The sequence below is a fragment of the Muntiacus reevesi genome, chromosome 9, assembly GCF_963930625.1.
Source record: "Muntiacus reevesi chromosome 9, mMunRee1.1, whole genome shotgun sequence".
NCBI classification, from domain to species: Eukaryota; Metazoa; Chordata; class Mammalia; order Artiodactyla; family Cervidae; genus Muntiacus; species Muntiacus reevesi.
In genome coordinates this window covers 36,199,873-36,221,462 of record NC_089257.1, presented here as the reverse complement: position 1 = coordinate 36,221,462, position 21,590 = coordinate 36,199,873, and the positions used below count along the sequence as shown (strand labels likewise).

The 21,590-nt window shown below is 43.7% G+C and overlaps 1 protein-coding gene across 1 annotated transcript; it reads left to right on the top strand.

Annotated features, from left to right (window-relative positions):
• Nucleotides 1–1,237: 1,237 nt before the first annotated feature.
• Nucleotides 1,238–14,253, top strand: LOC136175744 (2-acylglycerol O-acyltransferase 2-like). The gene is made up of 6 exons (XM_065945976.1): nucleotides 1,238–1,328; nucleotides 5,747–5,925; nucleotides 8,288–8,492; nucleotides 8,812–8,986; nucleotides 9,609–9,808; nucleotides 14,099–14,253. The coding sequence occupies exons 1-6, from the start codon at nucleotides 1,238–1,240 to the stop codon at nucleotides 14,251–14,253; spliced, it is 1,005 nt and encodes a 334-aa protein (XP_065802048.1).
• Nucleotides 14,254–21,590: the final 7,337 nt, after the last annotated feature.

Genomic DNA, 21,590 nt, shown 5'->3' with positions numbered 1-21,590 from the left:
CCATGTTGTCCCAGCCCATTAAATATTTTTAAATGTTCTCAATCTCCGTTAAGCGTTAAGAAACCACTGTTAAACCCAGTGAAGTACATGAGAAACCCCAGACAGAGAAGTGAAAGTGGAGTCCTAACCAGCTGACCACCAGTGTAATGTGTAATGACTTTGGAAAACTCTATGGCTATGTGGAGACTATAGCAAGGGCAGGTGAGAGGAAGTCAAGTTCAGTTTTAGATAGGCTGTGCTGGAGGTGCTGAGGAGACTAGCAGAGAGGATGTCAAGTACCCACTTACAAAGTGAAGTCTGGAGCCCAGGGGAAGGTCAGGCTGGAGAAGCAGTTTGGAAGTCTTCGTCCTGTAGACAGACTCCAAGGCCATAAGCCTGGATAAGGTCTCTGCAGGAGAGAGGGTGGAGAGAAGAGGGAGGGTCCAGGGACTGAGGGGGCAGGAGGACCCTCAAATACTTAGTCTGTTGAAGGATAGGAGCCACTGTGGAGATCCATGAGTAGCCAGAGGAGCAGGAGGCAAACCAGGAGAGGGTGGTGTCCACAGGCCAAGTGGTTTCAAGGAGGAGGAAGGGAATGGTTGTGTCTGAGACTGCTGAGTGGTCAAGATGAAAGCTAAGAATTACCACTGGATTCAGCAGTGTGGAGGCCACTGGTGAACTTGTCAAGGGTAGTTTCATGGAACAGTGATGTCTGAAGACTGGAGGAGGGAGGGCAGAATGGGAGGGGAGGGTGTTTAATGCAGACAGCTCTTCTTGAGTTGTGTTGTGCAGGTCAGCTGAGGAATAGGGCAGGAGATGGAGGAGATGGTGGGACCAAGAGATATTTATATGGCAACTGTGAAGGGAAGATATGTGAAGATGAACCCCTGACCTGGCAGGTGAAAGGAGACAATTACTGAGGCCAAGTAGTTGGGTAAGTGAAAAGAGGACAGGATTGCCCTATACTTGCTGCTTCACTTGCCAAGTAATGGGCAATATTTGAGCAAAGTTGATCTGGCAGATAACGTATTGCCTGAGGAGTAAACCATACTTCTCTCCCCCATACTCAGCTAGGTTCAGACCAAGTGCTTTTAAAGATTTCTCCTAAGAAACTTGTTCCTGCAATGACACCTTACAGTTGGCTGGTAACCCAGCCCCAACTCCCACAAGTGCTTAGAAAACTGCTGGCAGCAATGAACCAGAGGTGTCTCAGACCACAGCAGAGCTCAAAGAAGCTTCCTGAGACAGCAGATTAAACATGGTGGAATTCGCCCCCTTGTTTGTGCCTTGGGAACGCAGCCTGCAAACATTCATGGTCCTGCAGTGGGTCAGCTGTTTCCTGGACATGGGTAAGGTGAGCTGTTTGGAAACTGGTAACTTTGGGCACCTGTCACTTCTGGTGCACACAGTGCCATGATGGGAGGGAAATATAGATCCTAAAGGGGTTTCTAGTTCAGCACCTGAGGGTCATGGGGATCCTGCTCAGAAAGGACATCCTGCTCAGATGGCCATTGGGAGCTTTGCCAGAAGGAATGTGTATGACTATCTGTGTCCACCCCCAGCCGAGCCTGGTCCCTGGGACCATCAGGAACAGCACAGGGAGGTCTAGTAGCCCTGAGCCTGGAGCTACAGTAAGGGAAGCTGAGAGATAGAAGGTGAGCCCACCAGTGCCAAAAACAAAAGATTGTACCTTGTCCCTTATCCTGAGGGCAAAGGGCAGCCCCTGGAGGGCGTTAGGTACTGGAGTGACAAGGTCCAATCTGTGTGTGACAGGCTGCAATTGAGGGGTCTCAATTGTGTTGTGGTGCCTGGGGGAGGCAGATAACAGAGAGAAGTTGTTACTAAATCAGACTTGGGTTTGCTTTCCTGTGCACAGTAAAGCTCATATACTGATACTTAGTTGAGATAAAATTTTTTAGATAGTGAAGAGTTTATTGCAGGAGCCAAGAAAGGAGTCTAAGTATGTATGGCTCAAAATTACAGAAACCACCCCCCCGCCCATGAATTTCAGGGAATGGTGTCTAGAGATTAGGTGAGGTAGAGTTTCTGGGTGCATGATCAACTCCTAGACAATCGTCTGATTGCTTGGTGATGAGGGAACTGGGAGCCAGCATCATCAACCTTCTGGTTTCCCCTGGTCTGAGCTCTACAGGCTGGTGAGCAACTTCCTTTATCTGGTGGGGGTTCACTATCTGCAAAACAGCTCAAAGATGAGGTTCAGAATATTATCTATAGCCCTTGAGGAGTTACTAAAATTTCTTGATTTGTTGAATAAGTTAAACTATTATTATTAATATTTTCTCTTGTAGACTGTTTTCCTTTCTTTCTGTGTTTATCATTTCTCTAGTGAATTTTATCCTTTAGAACTTGGGGAAAGCTTATGAGGCCACAGTATTTCTACAAATAAGGGGCAGAATGAGAATATGAGAGGTCTTTTCTATGAAGGCTGCATAGGTCCTGCTCAGGTACAAGGTCACAGTTTACAACAAGGGTCACAACGTAGGTCCATGGGCCAAATAAAGTCCCCTGATTGTTTTTGTATTTGTACAGCCCAAGAGTCAAGAATGGTTTTTACAGTTTAAATGTTTCCATTAGAAATGATTTTGAACCTATGCAATATCCTCCTAGTTGCCTCTTGAGCTTCACATTCTGAATTATGGTTCTGAATTCTGAAGATTCCTTACCCTGATCTATGTAGGCTAGCAGTAGGTAGAGAGATGGGGTCCCTTTTCAAAGATACTTAAGAGATTGCCCACAGGCAAAATGTACAGATTGGCCAGAAAGTAAGGGCTTGCAGTGGGCCATAAACGCTGCACATGTAATGAACAGCTGGGGCTCATGCTGGACATACAGCAGGCATTTGGGGGAAGGGCAAAGAAGTGGCCAGAAAGGTCAACAAGGGACCTGTCACCACGGACTCAAGTCCCAAACAAATACTTTCTAGTGGGTTACTTGTTTACCCTCTTCTTTTTTCTTTAATTCACACACTCACACAGGAAGGTAAGCTCCTTTCAAACAGGTGGTCTTTTTCTCATCTGCATCTCCAGCTCCTTGAAAAGTTGATGTTGGCATATGTTTGTTAAATGAAAGAATGTTGGGAGCATAATGGAGCCAAAATAGTAGAACTGAATGCCAGGCCCTATCCTACTAGCTTGCTGGGTGACCTAGCCAACCTGGCTATACTCTCCAGTTCTCGGTAAAGTAGGGTTTTGCATTTTTCTTTCTAGGTGTTAAAAGGGGAAAGAGGGGTTCTTCCTTTCTCAGGGACTGGAAACACTAAGGAACTGGAAATGCCAAGTTTGGTATTGCCTGCTGACAGGAGTTAAAAGGTGAGCCCAGGGTGAGGTATACTGAGGGGTGAAGAGAGTTCTTTTGGTCAAGCGGAAATGCAAAAATTTCTTTAATCTGTTTTTTTTTTCCTGAGTGAAAAATGAATCCATGCTATTGTTACTCATTCAAACAGAATATGTATTCTAAAAATGAATCCAGGGAAAAGTGAATCCTACCCTGTAGGGAGCCACTATGAACAACTTGGATTTTATTCTCTAGACCAGACCTGGAAGTTCTCATTTCACGGGTACTGAGGTTCAGTTTGGGAAGATGAAAAGAGTTCCAGAGGTGAAGAATGGTGATTCTTACATAGCAATATGAGTGAATTAATGCCATCAACAATACACTAAAATCATTTCAGGTATATGCCCAGGAGTAGGAATGCTGGGTCTTATGGTAGCTCTACTTTTGGTTTCATAAGGTATCTCCATTTAGTTCTCTATAGTGCCCTTGTCAAGAAAACCATAATACGAAAAGATCCATGCACCACAATGTTCATTGCAGCCCTATTTACAATAACTAAGACATAGAAACAATCTAAATGTCCAACAACAGAGGAATGGATATAAATGGAATATTACTCAGTCATTAAAAAGAACAGATGATGCCACTGCAGCAACATGGATGGACCTAGAAATTGTCATAGTGAGTGAAGTAAGTCAGACACAGAAAGACAAATATTGTATGATATCACTTACACGCAGTATCCTAAAAGGGTACAAATAAATTTATTTATTTACATAGCATATGGACATTGAAAACAAATTTATGGTTACCAGGGGACCAGGAGGGAAGGAAAAACTGGGGGATATGGATTAACACATACACACTATTATCTATAAAATAGATAACTAGTAAGACTCTCTAGAGAGCATAAGAAACTCCACTCAATATGCTGTAATGGTTTATATGGGAAAAGAACCAAAGGAAAAAAGTGTGGATATATGTATATGTAAAACTCATTTAATTTCCTGTACACCTGAAATGAACATAGTATTGTCAATTAACTATAATATAAATTTTATAAAATATAATAAAATAAAAAATTATTTTGATACATGTTATGTTTAATATAGGTTTTACTGCCATGAAATTTGAAAAGTTGTGCATCAAACACAGCACTGAAATCAGCACTATGAGGGCAGGTATATCTGTGTGTTGTTCATGGTTGTAGCACTAGCACTTGGCACATGCACCTCTTGTTCTGGCCATGCTAAGCTGTTCAGTGTGGATACAACTCCCTGAGCTCTTTAGTTTTTGTTCAGTTTTGTTTAGTTTTTGTTCAGTTCAGGTGTTGTGTGTGCTCTGAATAAAGTGAGCCTCTGTGAGCCCTAACCTACTTTGGCTTATGCATTTTATTACTATTCAGACTAGGTCAAAAGTCCCCTCCCCCTGGTAGTCAGCCATGAATGACAGGCCCAGTTTACCCAACTTTCAAATGCAACACAAGTGGAAGCTGACCTTCTTTAAGAGTTTGAGCACATGGTTTCATGGAGAGAATGGAATGGAGAGGACACAATATTCTCTAAGAATAAGGTCCATTAGCATCAGATTAAAGACAGCCCCACAGACCACTTGAACCTGAGTCAAAGCCAGGATTAACCTGTGAAAAGGAACTCAGAATCCTAAGACTGGGAGGAATTGCTCATTGGGCCTGTCCTAGCCCTGCTGCACTCCTGACAGACAGGCCAGGCACAGATTGCCCTCTTCCTTCCTCCCTCCTTCAGCAGGAAATGGCCTGGCAGCAGAGCAAAGAACTGAACAAAAGCTAAAGAACTCAGGGAGTTGTATTCACACTGAGCAGCTTAGTGTGGCCAGAACAAGAGGTGCATGTGGTGAGTGAGGTTGGAGCAAGAGGGAGATCAAGTCATCAGTGGGGAGGTTGAAGTCAGGCTAAGCTGCTTGAGCTGAGTCTCAAAGTTATGAGAAGTTGTGTGGGGACTTCAGCTAAAGGGGAGACATATCTATGGAATATAGGATTTATCTATGGAAAGATGGGCTGAGGTAAACAGGAAGTGGGCTGGGTAGAAAGCTTCTTCATTCATAGAACGGATACTGTAAAGATTTCATCCTGTCACATCTCTACCAGGCATTTATTGGGCACCTGGTGAATACAGACTACTGAATAGGGCAGAGATGGTGGTAAAGGGAGAAGACTGAAAGGAATGAGGTGTCTGGGAAAAAGCATAGTGGGAAAAAGAGAGTTTGAGGTTAGGTCTACCTGGCTTCAAACCCAATCTCCAAAAAAAAAACAAAAAAACCCAATCTCCCAGTGTGACATGGGACAGGCTCATTTCTTCTTCCTTTAAGGCAGAGGAGGCTGACCCCTTCCTCTCAGGGCGAGGCCTGGACAGGACTGTGCTGCTAGTGCTGGGCAAATGGGGAGAGCTCGTGACTTCATACCTCTTATCACTAATGCTCCTGCCTCCCTCCCCAGGCATTGTCTGCTATGTGGTCTTCATAGGCCTCCTGTTCACAAGATTCTGGATCTTCAGTATCCTGTATGCGATCTGGTGGTATGTGGATCGAGCCAAGCCTTGGCAGGGGGGCAGGCAGAGTGATGTACTAAGGCACTGGGTCATATGGAGGTACATGAAGGACTATTTCCCCATCTCGGTGAGAATGGGGCTGGTTGTGGTGTGCCCTGGACGGAAGTCCCCAAGTGTCCACAGGGAAGCATGTCGCTGTGTGCAGTGAGCAGAATACTGGGCCAGGAGGCAGGAGACAGACTTTTACCACTCTGAACCTGAGAAGAGTCGGTTTTTGTCTGTGTATGGTGTCCCATGTGTAGAGATGCAGAGCCAATATGAGGATTGGTGTTTGAATGAGATTTGAAGGTTCTGTGGGCCATATGGTATGGCACATATATGTATCTTAGCACAGAGGTGTAAAGCCTTTAGTAGTGCAAGTCAGGGACAGGCCCTCATCTGGAGGCAGGCACTCTTCTGGACATAGAAGAGAAGCGTGTATAGAGTGTAACCTCTGGAGGTGAACATCACAGATTCTAATACAGGATCTGCAACACGCCAGCTGTATGACCTTTGATGAGTTACACATGCTTGTTGAGCCTCGACGTCTTCATATGTAAAGTAGAGATGCTGCCACATACCTCATTGAGTTATGTGGATTCCATGACACATCAGGTCATCCTGGGGCCTTCTAAAAACAACATCTGGCTCTCTTTTCACACCTGGAGCTGCTATCAATTGCACATCTGAAAGAAAAGTGGTACTGAGTTGCTCTGTGCTTGTCTTATCTACATCTATTCTGTCCATCCTCTAACAAGCTATCTCCCCCAGAGTATTTCTCAACTTGGGCACTATGGTATTGTGAGAAGCTGAACTTGATTTCCAGAAATTCCATGTGCACAGTGTTCAGAAATGCAGGCCACTGTAGTCCTGTGGCGTCAACACCTGCAGCGGGTGGGCAGTACCACCAAGTGTCCAGTAGAGGCAGAGATGACATGCACTTTGACTTCCCTGTCCTGGACTGAGGCCTGAAAGGGGGTTACAGTAGGCAGATTCTGAACTCTGTCACCCCTCAGGAGAACTTCCAAGTCATCCGCACCCCCTTACAGAGTAGGCCCTGCAGGGATTTTAGCACGGCAGGAGGTAGGGCAGCCAGGGAGAGAGTCTGCTGTCTACTAAAAACAAGTGCACAACCTTAAAGTTGTGAGGGCTTTTGTCCGGAAATGTTACTGAGGACTGTAGTCAGCAGATAGCCTCTCAGCAACCTCTGAGGAGCTGTTCTAAAAGGTAAGGGAGGGGTCAGGACTTATGGGTTTTGCTGGGGGAAAAAAAACCACCTATGTAGACAAGCATCAAAATATTACTTCCAGTCACAAAAAGCAGACAAATAAAGTTATTGATTTTCATGTTTTTCTGTGTATGCAGAGGTGCAAAATCTGGGCTCACTGCAATCATTCCTTTGATGTGCATCCTCTCTCACTGTGACCAGTATCCTCTTTTCCTCCATCCGGAATTCCTTTCAAGACCCACTGTCAGTGGCAGCTACAGTGGCTGCTGGCTTGAAGGCAGGCAAGCAACATTCCTTTCTTAACCATTCTGCTGGGCCTACTCCACATCACAAACCTTTGCACTGTGATTCTGTGAGCTACTACCTAATGGTACAGTTTCTAGTGAAATTAGGAGACTACTTCTGAGCACTAGAACTTTCTAAACACACCTTATGGGCTTCCTGAGGAGCTAATGGTAGAGAATCAGGCAGTGTTTCCCCTAGAAAAAGCTGCCTCCACCTCATGCTGAAGATCAGTCCAGGATCTGGGTTTCTCTGTGAATATTTCATTATCCTGGAGCAGCAGTGTCTGCACAGACCAAGCCCTGAGCAAGGGTACAGTGCTGTGGGCAGGCTGTGACCTGGTGTCAGGAAGTGCTGCAGACTTGGCAGGATTCCTCCCTTACCCTTTTCCACCCACACCTGTAGGCATCACCAGGACTTCATGCCCCTCCTCCTGGCCCCCACTTCCTTCCACATAGGGGTCTCTTACACTGAGTCACAGGGACTCAGGGGTCAACCTCAACCTGGGCCAGAGCTCCAGCTGCCACAGTCCTTGGAGAGATGCTCACTCCCTCCTGTGATGGCTTCTTCATTCTGGGCGGGCTCTGCCTGGGATAAGGTCTCCCTTCATGTAGGACAGGGGCTTGTGTCCCTGTCACCCTGCTAGTAGTCCTACCTCTGCCTTGGGCAGGGGCCTTCCTTATCTGGTGGGCTGTATTGGCTCCATCCATTCATAGGACTGTCCTCTCCCTCTTCATCCAACGGTCTCCCAGAATATCTCCTTTGCTCCAGACCTGCACCAGGAACAAGGATCCTTAGACAGGCTGTCTCTAATCTCAAGACACTCACATGGGGTGTGATAGCACTTGGAAACACATAGAAGAGGTTAACACAGACAGTTAGCAGAGACTGGGGAGGGCATGAGGTACAGCCCCGATTCACCAGGCTGCTGTCCTTGCAGCTGGTCAAGACTGCCGAGCTGGACCCCTCCCGGAACTACCTCGCTGGCTACCACCCTCATGGGATCAGGGTGATTAGAGCTTTTACCAACCTGTGCACTGAGGGCACGGGGTTCTCCTCAGTTTTCCCAGGCATCCACTCTCATCTAATGATGCTAAACTTGTGGTTCTGGGTCCCTGTCTTCAGGGATTACATCATGTCCGTGGGTGAGACTTCCCAAATCTGGCCAACCCGAAAAGGAGAGGGCTGGAGACATGAAGGAAGGATTTCAGGGAGGGCTTCTAAGATTTCTCTATTTCCTGCAAGAGCATGTAGAGTGGAGAAGGAGGCTAGACCCAAGAAAACATTTCCCACAGCTCTGTGCCCAGCAATGACCTCAGTGAGGGGTTGGGAAGAAGGGAATGATTTAGTCCCAGCATTCAGAAAACTCCCAGCTGCAGGAAGAGGGTGAGCAGATACCTGCCACGTGTACCCCCACAGTCTCTTCCCTCCAACCCATACCTAACCTCCTTCCTCTCTCCCCAGGGCTGGTCTCAGCAGACAAGGAGAGTGCTGCCCATATTCTGAGCGGGAAAAGAGGTGGCAATCTGCTGTCCATCGTTATTGGGGGTGTCAAGGAAGCACTGAATGCCAGGCCTGGAGCCTACAAATTGGCGCTGCGGAACCGAAAGGGCTTCATCAGGCTCGCCCTGATGCACGGGTATTGGGGAGAGGGCTCTGGGTTCAGCTGGAGATCGGCAAGAATTGTGTTTTTGTGGGATACACCAGAGATTAAGGCAGATTCTATTTTGGCAAGTAGATTCTCAATCCATTGACACTGAAGAGTCTATCTTGGTGATTGATGTTTTGTCTCATTCCCAAATGACCAGAGAAGATTCTAGAAGGGAGTTTTGGTGATTAAAGGGGATAAGTGTCAAAGTTCATATTTGAAAACTTGTGTTACATCTGAGTCGAAGGGACTTGGACAATAGAGTTTGAGGCATAGCTTAGAACTGTTTTCCTACCCTGAAGCATCTGTGAAGAATATAAGGTAGCTGGGGCAGAAGAGATTTTTCCAGAAAATTTGGAGATATTCTCTATCTAAGAAGACTCCCTGCAGCATTCTGGACTCCCTGTCATGTTACAACTGCCATACAGTTGCCGTGAGACAGGCCAGGTCCTGCTCACAGTTACAAAGCAAGGCCATGCAGGTCTGGGAGACACCTGAGGCCTCCTACTTTTGTCCCAGGGCTCAATCCTCTGCTCCAGGTCTTTCAGAGGGCTAGGTGACCAGGTTGTGGCTTCTAACCCCTTCACACGCCCTCTCTCCTGTCTCCTTCTAGGGCAGCTCTGGTGCCAATCTTCTCTTTTGGGGAGAATGACATATATTACCGGGTTGAGAACTCTCCTGGTTCCTGGTTGCGGTGGTTTCAGGACCAACTTTACAAGACCACTAGTGGCTTGATCCCACTCTTCTATGATCATGGAGTTTTCCAGTACAACTTTGGTCTTATGCCCTACCGCCGACCCATCACCACTGTGGGTGAGCCTAGACCTGGGCTGGGAAGGGGAAGGACTATAGAGTAAGAGGCCTGGGCTTGTGCTGCAAGGAGATCTAGACATAGATCAGTACACCCTTGATTTTGTGGAGCACAAGTTCTAGAGTGTGAAACAGACACACAGGCAAGTAATGCTGATGAAAGGTAGTCTAGAATGAGAAGAGTAACAGGGGCATGAAGACCAGTAGCCACTACTGATTACTGAGTCCCTGCTTGTGTCAGGCACTGCTTGGGCTCCTTACATGCAGCGGCTTAGCTTTTTCCAACAACTTAGGAGGGACTCTCATCCCCATTTTATTGACTGCAAACACAGACCCACAGAAGGTAAGTCACTTCCAAGAGATCAGCCTGCTCTTGGTATCAAAGTTGAGATTTGATAAGGATATTTGCCTTTTTATTATGCAAGACAGTTCAGTTCAGTTCAATCGCTCAGTCATGTCTGACTCTTTGTGACCCCATGAATAGCAGCACGCCAGGCCTCCCTGTCCATCACCAACTCCCGGAGGTTACTCAAATCATGCCCATCAAGTCAGTGATGCCATCTAGACATCTCATCCTCTCTTGTCCCCTTCTCCTCCAGCCCCCAATCCCTCCCAGCATCAGGGTCTTTTCCAATGAGTCAACTCCTTGCATGAGGTGGCCAAAATATTGGAGTTTCAACTTCAACATCAGTTCTTCCAATGAACACCCAGGACTGATCTCCTTTAGGATGAACTGGTGGGATTTTCTTGCAGTCTAAGGGACTCTCAAGAGTCTTCTCCAACACCACAGTTCAAAAGCATCACTTTTTTGGCGCTCAGCTTTCTTCACAGTCCAACTCTCACATCCATACATGACCACTGGAAAAACAATAGCTGTGACTAGATGGACCTTTGTTGGCAATGTAATGTCTCTGCTTTTTAATATGCTCTCTAGGTTGGTCATAACTTTCCTTCCAAGGAGTAAGAGTCTTTTAATTTCATGACTGCAATCACCATCTGCAGTGATTTTGGAGGCCCCCCCCCCAAAATAAAATTTGACACTGTTTCCACTGTTTCCCCATCTATTTCCCATGAAGTGATGGGACCAGATGCCATGATCTTAGTTTTCTGAATGTTGAGCTTTAAGCCAACTTTTTCACTCTCCTCTTTCACTTTCATCAAGAGGCTTTCTAGTTCCTCTTCATTTTCTGCCATAAGGGTGTTGTCATCTGCATATCTGAGGTTATTGATATTTCTCCCGGCAATCTTGATTCCAGCTTGTGCTTCATTCAGCCCAGTGTTTCTCATGATGTACTCTGCATATAAGTTAAATAAGCAGGGTGACAATATACAGCCTTGATGTACTCCTTCTCCTATTTGGAACCAGTCTGTTGTTCCATGTCCAGTTCTAACTGTTGCTTCCTGACCTGCATATATGTTTCTGAAGAGGAAGGTCAGGTGGTCTGGTATTCCCATCTCTTTCAGAATTTTCCACAGTTTATTGTGATCCACAGAGTCAAAGGTTTTGGCATAGGTAATAAGGCAAAAATAGATGTTTTTCTGGAACTCTCTTGCTTTTTTGATGATCCAGCAGATGTTGGCAATTTGGTCTCTGGTCCCTCTGCCTTTTCTGAAACCAGCTTGAACGTCTGGAAGTTCATAGTTCATGTGTTGCTGAAGCCTGGCTTGGAGCGTTTTGAGCATTACTTTACTAGCGTGTGAGATGAATGGAATTGTGTGGTAGTTTGAGCATTCTTTAGAATTGCCTTTCTTAGGGATTGGAATGAAAACTGACCTTTTCCAGTCCTGTGGCCAGTGCTTAGCTTTCCAAATTTGCTGGCATACTGCGTGCAACACTTCCACAGCATCATCCTTAGGATTTGAAGCAGCTCAACTGGAATTCCATCACCTTCACTAGCTTTGTTCATAGTGATGCTTTCTAAGGCCCACTTGACTTCACATTCCAGGATGTCTGGCTCTAGGTGAGTGATCACACCATTGTGATTATCTGGGTCGTGAAGATCTTTTTTGTACAGTTCTTCTGTGTATTCTTGCCACCTCTTCTTAATTTCTTCTGCTTCTGTTAGGTCTATACCATTTCTGTCCTTTATCAGACCCATCTTTGCATGTGATGTTCCCTTGGTATCTCTAATTTTCTTGAAGAGATCTCTAGTCTTTCCCATTCTGCTCTTTTCCTCTATTTCTTTGCATTGATTGCTGAGGAAGTCTTTCTTATCTCTCCTTGCTATTCTTTGGAACTCTGCATTCAAATGGGAATATCTTTCCTTTTCTCCTTTGCTTTTCACTTCTCTTCTTTTCACAGCTATTTGTAAGGCCTCCTCAGACATCCATTTTGCCTTTTTGCATTTCTTTTCCATGGGGATGGCCTCGATCCCTGTCTCCTGTACAATGCCATGAACCTCCATCTATAGTTCATCAGGCACTGTCTATCAGATCCAGTCCCTTAAATCTATTTCTCACTTCCACTGTGTAGTCATACGGGATTTGATTTACATCATACCTGAATGGTCTAGTGGTTTTCCCTACTTTCTTCAGTGTAAGTCTGAATTTGGCAATAAGGAGTTCATGATCTGAGCCACAGTCAGCTCCTGGTCTTGTTTTTGCTGACTGTATAGAATTTCTCCATCTTTGGCTGCAAAGAATATAATCAATCTGATTTCGGTGTTGACTCTCTGGTGATATCCATATGTAGAGTCTTGTCTTGTGTTTTTGGAAAAGGGTGTTTGCTATGACCAGCGCATTCTTTTGGCAAAACTCTATTAGCCTTTGCCCTCCTTCATTCCATACTCCAAGGCCAAATTTGCCTGTTACTCTAGGTGTTTCTTGACTTCCTACTTTTGCATTCCAGTCCCCTATAATGAAAAGGACATCTTTTTTGGGGTATTAGTTCTAAAAGGTCTTGTAGGTCTTGATAGAACTGTTCAACTTCAACTTCTTCAGCATTACCGGTTGGGGCATAGGTTTGGATTACCGTGATATTGAATGGTGTGTCTTGGAAACGAACAGAGATCATTCTGTCGTTTTTAAGATTGCATTCAAGTACTGCATTTTGGACTCTTTTGTTGACCATGATGGCTACTCCATTTCTTCTAATGGATTCCTTCCCACAGTAGTAGATATAATGGTCATCTGAGTTAAATTCACCCTTTCCAGTCCATTTTAGTTCGCTGATTCCTAGAATGTCAACATTCACTCTTGCCATCTCCTGTTTGACCACTTCCAATTTGCCTTGATTCACGGACCTAACATTCCAGGTTCCTATGCAATATTGCTCTTTACAGCATCGGACCTTGCTTCTATCACCAGTCACATCCACAATTGGGTATTGTTTTTGCTTTGGCTCCATCCCTTCATTCTTTCTGGAGTTATTTCTCCACTGATCTCCAGTAACATATTGGAAACCTACCAACCTGGGAAGTTCCTCTTTCAATATCCTATCATTTTGCCTTTTCATACTGTTCATGGGGTTCTCAAGGCAAGAATATTGAAGTGGTTTGCCATTTCCTTCTCCAGTGGACCACATTCTGTCAATCCTCTCCACCATGACCCATCCATCTTAGGTCGCCCCACACAGCATGGTTTAGATTCATTGAGTTAGACAAGACTATAGTCCATGTGATCAGATTGGCTAGTTTTCTGTGATTATGGTTTCAGTGTGCCTGCCCTTTGATGCCCCCTCGCAACACCTACAGTCTTGCTTGGGTTTCTCTTACCTTGGACATGGGGTATCTCTTCATGGCTGCTCCAACAAAGCACAGCCGCTACTCCTTACCTTGCATGAGGGGTATCTCCTCTCAGTCACCCCTCCTGACCTTGAACATGGAGCAGCTCCTCTGTGCCCTCCTTCACCTACGCAGCCGCTGCTCCTTGGACGTGGGGTACACAGGCGCTTCCAATCATGGTACCTGAGACACAGATTCACCTTTCCCTGAGTCTAAGAGCACATCCCTAGGGCTTGCAACCTGATACTGATTGTTGCTGGCTATGTGACCTTAAACAAGTTACTTAACCTCCCTGAACCTCATTTCCTCAGCCTTCAAACAGGAATAATAGCAGGTTCTATCCTCCTAGGATTGTTAGGGTGACAAAAGAGATAATACATGCTGGCTGTATTGTTGATATATCAGAATCTTTGAGTTGTCCTAACAACTTAGAATCTATGACCTGAAATAGAATTGAAAGGGAGGGAGAAAGAATGCTTACCTGTTCAGATGACCATTGTGGTGGGAACCCCAAGGGCCCTGAGCCTTCAGTGGTTCCTGGTGAGCCACCTCTCACCTCTGTGTCTTGCAGTGGGGAAGCCCATCGAGGTGCAGAAGACACTGCATCCCTCCCAGGAGGAGGTGGACAGGCTGCACCAGCGCTACATGAAAGAGCTGGAAAACCTCTTCAAAGCCCACAAGTTCAAGAACAATGCCCCCATAGACCAACACTTGGAGTTCAGCTGAAAGCCTTCCTAGGGGAGGGGCCCCCCCAAAGGGCAGGACTGGCATGTAGGATGGAGGCAGGATGGAGGGAGGTGCTGTTGAAGCTGAAAAGTTAAAATTTTACATAATCTCCTTCTCCTTCTGCCTCTGTAACTCAGTTTGCTCCTTGCAAAATTTGGATCAGGTAGGTCTCAGAAAGTGGGGACTCACAATATTAGGAACTGGAGCTTATCTCACTTATTTTTATCCTGCTCTTTGCGATTGCTCAGGCAATGCAAACCCACAAACCCACTTAATCATGCCTTTCTGTGTATAAAACTGTAACCCCTTTGTTCAGGGTTCAGAGCTTGGAGTGCTAACTCCCCTAGGCCTGGTGGCATAATAAACCTGAGTTCTCCAACTCTCCAAATGTGGTGCTTGGTTTCTTGAGTACTGGTTTCTGCAACATTTCTGGATGCCCCAGTGACACTCCAACCATATCAGCCCCTTGTGCCACCGGACTGGTGGCTTGGCTGGGCTGGAGCGAAGGATCCACCAGATGAATGAGTAGGCGCTCCACATGACGGTATTCCCGGTCCTCTTTTGGACCGATGTTCCGACTCTCCCAATGGCCAAGCCCCGACCGGAATCATTGGAAGGACGGACCAACTCACCAGGAATGGCCACAGGATCAGGTAAGGCCCCGGGGCCAGTCCCCAGTCAGGTCCTACCCCAACGGGCAGAAGAGGAGAGACTGATCACCTCCTTGGAGCTCCCAGGAAGGGAGCAACAGTTAAGGAAACCTGGGGACTTGGTAGAAGGGAGGCTTTGTGATAGACTCTGAATGATTGATGATTGAACAGAGTGAAAGAAATTTTTCTTTTTTGAAACTGCAAAACTAATTCTTTTTGCATATGCAATTAAAAACAACTAGCTTGTTAAGAGATCGGCTAGGAAAAAGCTTGATGTTAACCCTTTCCACGTCCTTGAAATACACAGCCAACTTTGCCTGAGACCTCAGTCTTAGGCAGATTAGAACTTCAAGCAAAGAAAAAAAAAGGGGGGAGGGGTCAGAGAGATATTTTAAATCACAAACAGAAAACTTATAAGATATAAGTCAGCCTGTCTGTCTGGATTTATGTAAGTCTCTTTTTTTTTTTTTTTTCTGGTAATATTGTTGAAGTTGTAAATGAGTTTTAATTTAATTGGCCTAAAGGAAAGTAAGTGCTTACAAATCAAACATTCTAAATAGAAGAAAAAGTAACCTAAATAAATTTCTGATTCATGTAAACTGGGAAATAGTCAATATTAAATATCTAGTATTAATGTTTGTTTACTAATCTAATAAGGAAGTAGGATGTATGCTTTTAAGAAAGAAGACATAAAAGATAAAATTACATTTTATAAAGGGAAAAGAAATAGGTCTGACTTACAGGTGGCTGTTACACAAAGTCATTAAGAAGTTTGTGGAAAGTGGACCCTGAAAAAAAGTTTTGTGCATGGTTAGGACTGACTAAGTTTAAAATAAATTTAATCAAGTTTACCTAAATGAGTTTAAAGTAAGCTGGTGCAAAACCTTGACCTTTCTCTCTGTTAAGAGGACATACTTTTTTCAGTTGTTGAACTGCTTTTAATAATAGATGTAAGTTTCTTTATCTCTTAATTGATCTGTTTTATATTTGTCCTTGAAATCTTTTGTTAATCTAATGAGATGGATGAAACTGGAGCCCATTATACAGAGTGAAGTAAGCCAGAAAGATAAAGAACATTACAGTATACTAACACATATATAGAGAATTTAGAAAGATGGTAACGATGGCCCTATATGCAGGGCAGAAGAAGAGACACAGAAGTACAGAACAGACTTTTGAACTCTGTGGGAGAAGGTGAGGGTGGGATGTTTCGAAAGAACAGCATGTATATTATCTGTGGTGAAACAGACCACCAGCCCAGGTGGGAGGCATGAGTCAAGTGCTCGGGCCTGGTGGTCTGGGAAGACCCAGAGGAATCGGGTGGAGAGGGAGGTGGGATGGGGGACCGGGATGGGGAATACGTGTAACTCTATGGCTGATTCATATCAATGTATGACAAAACCCACTGAAAAATAAAAAATAAAAAAAATTTTTAAAAAAAGAAATCTTTTGTTAACTTTGACTAAGTGAATAACTGTTGTTTCACAGTAATTTATATGATCCTACCTGAGTGTTATAAACCCTTTTGACACATATTGACAAAGCTTCTTAAATAAGTTGATTTCTAGCTAACTTTGGAATGCTTCAGAGGGCCCCTGAGATATCCCAAAGAGTTATTAAGCTACCTGGATTCATTGACCATGTTGAACTACATGAGAAGAACTGCTGAAGGGCTGATAAATCTTCTCAGGTTATACTGTATGACTGATGTTACTAATATAGATATCCTAAAATTATGTGATATTCATATAGATCTAATTGCTCTGATAAAATATGGTCAATTATAATTCTAGCTGTCATATTAAAGTATTATGACCAGATTTCTTTGTCAATTGCAATAGAATCAGATTTTAAACATGCCTTCTATGGTTTTACTCTCATGCCTTTGGAAGAATACTGCTAATTCTTCAAAATTTATGGAAAAGACTTTCTAAGATTAAGCAGATAGATAAACACATTTTGTTATTAACAGTAAGCTAGTACCAGACTGGAATTTGGTTTCTCTGTTTAGAGAACAACGTTTTCTTAGAATGCAACTTTTGATAACAGATTATGAGTTTCTTTGCCTTTAAGTGATTTATGTTGTTTTTAAAATCTTTCTGTTACTTTGGTAAAGTAAATAAACACTATTTAATATTTTGGTACATATAGACAAAGTTCATTCTACTTGTACAAAAAATAACCCCTTGTACAAAAAATAGCAGTTAGACTTTTGCTATCTTGATGTCCTTAAAACATGAAAATAGTCTGCTTCTAAATCAGGAAATTAAAAATGGATAAACAACAGCTAAAGATCAAAGAGCCAGGGCTATGGGAAATCCTAGACGGCCGCTTAGCTTTTCTCAGCTCCCTGACAGACCTCATTTTTATTTGATGGTTTAAAGCCTTCCCTGGCTACAGGGTTAATGCCCTCACAGTGTTCTCCAAAAAAAGAAAAAAGTTAGGTTTCACTGAATATTAAGTTCTAGTTTTGTTAATTAAGGTCCATGCTTACTAAGACTCACTTCTAAGATAGTTGTTTGTTATGCTATATTGCTAAAAGGTTTAATTAAGCACACTGTAGGATTGTTTCTAAAGCTTATCTCAGTAATCAATCTTCAACTAAATGTCAGATGCTCCCTGATGTACAACCAGGGATTGACACTTGGCTATAATCATTTAATTAAGTTTTATACCTGGGGTATACTGAACTATACCCAATGAAAGTTCTTGACTTAAATTCTTGCTTGTGACCTTACTAATAACTGCTAGCTATATTATTTTCTTTGTACCTTGCTTCAAAAGATTATTTCTTTTGTTACCAAATGTGTGATAAAATGCTGATATGCAGTTCCAATGCAAAAGTAGGAAGTCAAGAAACACCTGGAGTAACAGGCAAATTTCCCATTGGAGTACAGAATGAAGCAGGGCAAAGGCTAATAGAGTTTTGCCAAAAGAACGCACTGGTCATAGCAAACACCCTCTTCCAACAACATCAGAGAAGACTCTACATGTGGACATCACCAGATGGTCAACACTGAAAACAGATTGATTAAATTCTTGGCAGCCAAAGATGGAGAAGTTCTATACAGTCAGCAAAAACAAGACCAGGAGCTGACTGTAGCTCAGATTATGAGCTCCTTATTGTCAAATTCAGATTTAAATTGAAGAAAGCAGGAGAAACCACTAGACCATCCAGATATGACCCAAATCAAATCTCTTACGATTTTACAGTGGAAGTGAGAAATAGATTTAAGGGACTAGGTCTGTTAGACAGACTGCCTAATGAACTATAGATGGAGGTTCGTGACATTGTACAGGAGACAGGGATCAAGACCATCCCCAAGAAAAAGAAATGCAAACAAGCAAAATGGCTGTCTGAGGAGGACTTACAAATAGCTGTGAAAAGAAGAGAAACAAAAAGCAAAGGAGAAAGGGAAAGATATTCCCATTTGAATGCAGAGTTCCAAAGAATAGCTAGGAGAGATAAGAAAGCCTTCCTCAATGATCAGTGCAAAGAAAATGAGGAAAACAATAGAATGGGAAAGACTAGAGATCTCGTCAAGAAAATTAGAGATACCAAGGGAACATTTCATCCAAAGATGTGCACAATAAAGGACAGAAATGGTATGGACCTAACAGAAGCAGAAGAAATTAAGAAGAGGTGGTAAGAATACAAAGAAGAACTGTACAAAAAAGATTTTCACAACCCAGATAATTATGATGGTGTGATCAACTCACATAGAGCCAGATGTTCTGGAATGTGAAGTCAAGTGGGCCTTAGGAAGCATCACTATGAACAAAGCTAGTGAAGGTGATGGAATTCCAGTTGAGCTATTTCAAATCCTAAAAGATGACATAATGAAAGTGCTGCACTGAATATGCCAGCAAATTTGGAAAAACTCAGCAGTGGCCACAGGACTGGAAAAGCCAGTTTTCATTCCAATGCCAAAAAATGTTCAAACTACTGCACTCATCTCACACACTAGTAAAGTAATGCTCAAAATTCTCCAAGCTTTCAACAATATGTGAACTGTGAACTTCCAGATGTTCAAGATGGTTTTAGAAAAAGCAGAGGAACCAGAAATCAAATTGCCAACATTGATTGGATCATCAAAAAGGCAAGAGAGTTCCAGAAAAACATCTATTTCTGCTTTATTGACTATGCCAAAGCCTTCGACTGTGTGGATCACAACAAGCTGTGGAAAATTCTTCAAGAGATGGGACTATCAGACCACCTGGCCTGTCTTTTGAGAAATCTTTATGCAGGTAAATAAGCAATAGTTAGAACTGAACATGGAACAACAGACTGGTTCCAAATAGGAAAAGGCGTACATCAAGGCTGTATATTGTTACCTCTGTTTATTTAACTTCTATGCAGAGTACATCATGAGAAACACTGGGCTGGATGAAGCACAAGCTGGAATCAAGATTGCTGGGAGTAATATCAATGAGCTCAGATATGCAGATGACCACCCTTATGGCAGAAAGTGAAGAAGAACTAAAGAGCCTCTTGATGAAAGTGAAAGAGGAGAGTGAAGAAGTTGCCTTAAACCTTAACATTCAGAAAACTAAGATCATGGCATCCAGTCCATCACTTCATTGGAAATAGATGGGAAAACAGTGGAAACAGTGGCTGACTTTATCTTTGGGGGTTCCAAAATCACTGCAGATGGTGATTGCAGCCACGAAAGTAAAAGATGCTCACACCTTGGGAGGAAAGTTATGACCAACCTAGATAGTAAATTAAAAAGAAGAGACATTACTTTTTCAACAAAGGTCCATCTAGTCAAGGCTATGGTTTTTCCAGTGGTCATGTATGGATGTGAGAGTTGGACTATTAAGAGGGCTCTGCACAAAAGAATTGATGCTTTTGAACTATGGTGTTGGAGAAGACTCTTGAGAGTCCCCTGGGCTGCAAGAAGATCCAACCGGTCCATCCTAAGAGAAATCAGTCCTGAGTGTTCATTGGAAGCATTGATGTTAAACCTGAAACTCAAGTATTTTGGCCACCTGATGCGAAGAGCTGATTCATTTGAAAAGACCCTAGTATTGGGAAATATTGAAGGCAGGAGAAGGGGACAACAGAGGATGAGATGGTTAGATGGCATCACAGACTCAATGGACATGAGTTTGGGTAAACTCCAGGAGTTGGTAATGGACAGGGAGGCCTGGCATGCTGCGGTTCATGGTGTTGGAAAGAGTCAAACATGACTGAGTGACTGAACTGAACTGAACCTGAGTTACACATGAGATCAATCATGGTAATAATATAACTCTAGATATGGGAAGAAGCAACAAGAGGAAATATTTTCTTGGATGAAGAAGCCAATAAGACAGTTATGGTACAGAGAATTTTTCTACTTACAAAGTCTGGTCTAGTGACAACACATTGAGTAACCTGTCAATGGAATCTTTGCTAAATCTGGGAATGAGTCTTCCCAGCCCCATGGGACACAACGACCATGAAATGCCCCCCAAACATGGTCAAATATGTGGCCATGAAGGGGCCCTGCTGACTGGAAGTTGTCCGTTGCCAGCTGCTTCTACAAAGATTAAATCATGACCACTACAAGATGTTGACCTTCAACACCCCCTTGAAAAGAGTTCAGGGTGGAGACAAAAAATAAGGCACTCTGTGCTCTGGGAAAACCCCGGAAAAACAGGCCTTCAGATAGTCAGATATTTTCAGGTAAAGATTTCTATGAGTACACATTCTTGCCTCTTCTCATACCCAGAGAAACGCTAATGTCACAAACCAATGTTCTCCTGGCTAGCCCCTCAGCAACTTTCTTATTTCTATTAATCTTTGTGCCATATACCTTTTAACTTTCTTGTGAAGTTTGTTTCTCCAAGTAGTAGTACCCAAGAATATCCCCCTGCCAACACCCAGACAATGCTAGAACAAGCTGCCTTATCATTCTGTGGACTCTCATCTCCCTCTGTAAATGCACCCCGAGGTCTTCTGGCTATTGTCTCTTTGAGATTTTATACAGGAGACCACCCCCAGTAGTAAAAAAAAGCTTAAGGGAGACCACCAAAAGCTAGATGACCTGGAGATGTCCCGACACCTCCAGGCCCTGGAGAAGTCTTACACCATATCAACCAGGAAACCTTAAAAAGAACACCCATTCCTTTCGGCAATTGGATTCATCCCTATCAGCCAGGAGGTGAGATATGGGCTGAAAATTAAAAGAAGGAGTCGTTTCAGCCAGTTTTGACAGGCCCTCACACGGTTGGCCTGGAAATCCCTACTGCTGTTAAAGTTAAAGGTGTCATCCCTTGGATCCACCACACCAGAGTTAAGAAGGCAGCAGCTTCCTGTGATGAGGACACCTGGAAAACAGTTTGGGACCCCTAAACCCCCCTCAAGGTCTAGTTCCTAAAACAACAACCCTCACCCATGAAGGACGCTGAGCCCTACTCTAGTTGGTCTGGAAGTTGACTAGTCATCACACAGCAGAATGCTTGAGGATTCTTCAGCCTTGCTCCAGCCACACTCTGGCAGCTGGCTGGTCAATGCATGGCAGAAACTTGAGGATTTGGCTATCAAAATATCAATGGATTTTCATTGTCAACCCTGGACTCTATCCCTGATTGGTATTATTACTGTGCTCTTTGCTATAGGACTAGCTTCAGTCAAACCCCAGGACTGAGATTTGGGTCAGAAGCTGCAGTTAGCTGTCTGTTATCTCACTGTGGTGGGAA

Bases quoted from the DNA above. Each gene is read 5' to 3' on its own strand.
- LOC136175744 (XM_065945976.1), top strand. From the start codon at position 1,238: ATGGTGGAATTCGCCCCCTTGTTTGTGCCTTGGGAACGCAGCCTGCAA. The intron at 8,987-9,608 runs GTATTGGGGAGA...GTCTCCTTCTAG, and splicing joins AGGCTCGCCCTGATGCACGG to GGCAGCTCTGGTGCCAATCT. The intron at 9,809-14,098 runs GTGAGCCTAGAC...TGTGTCTTGCAG, and splicing joins CCGACCCATCACCACTGTGG to TGGGGAAGCCCATCGAGGTG.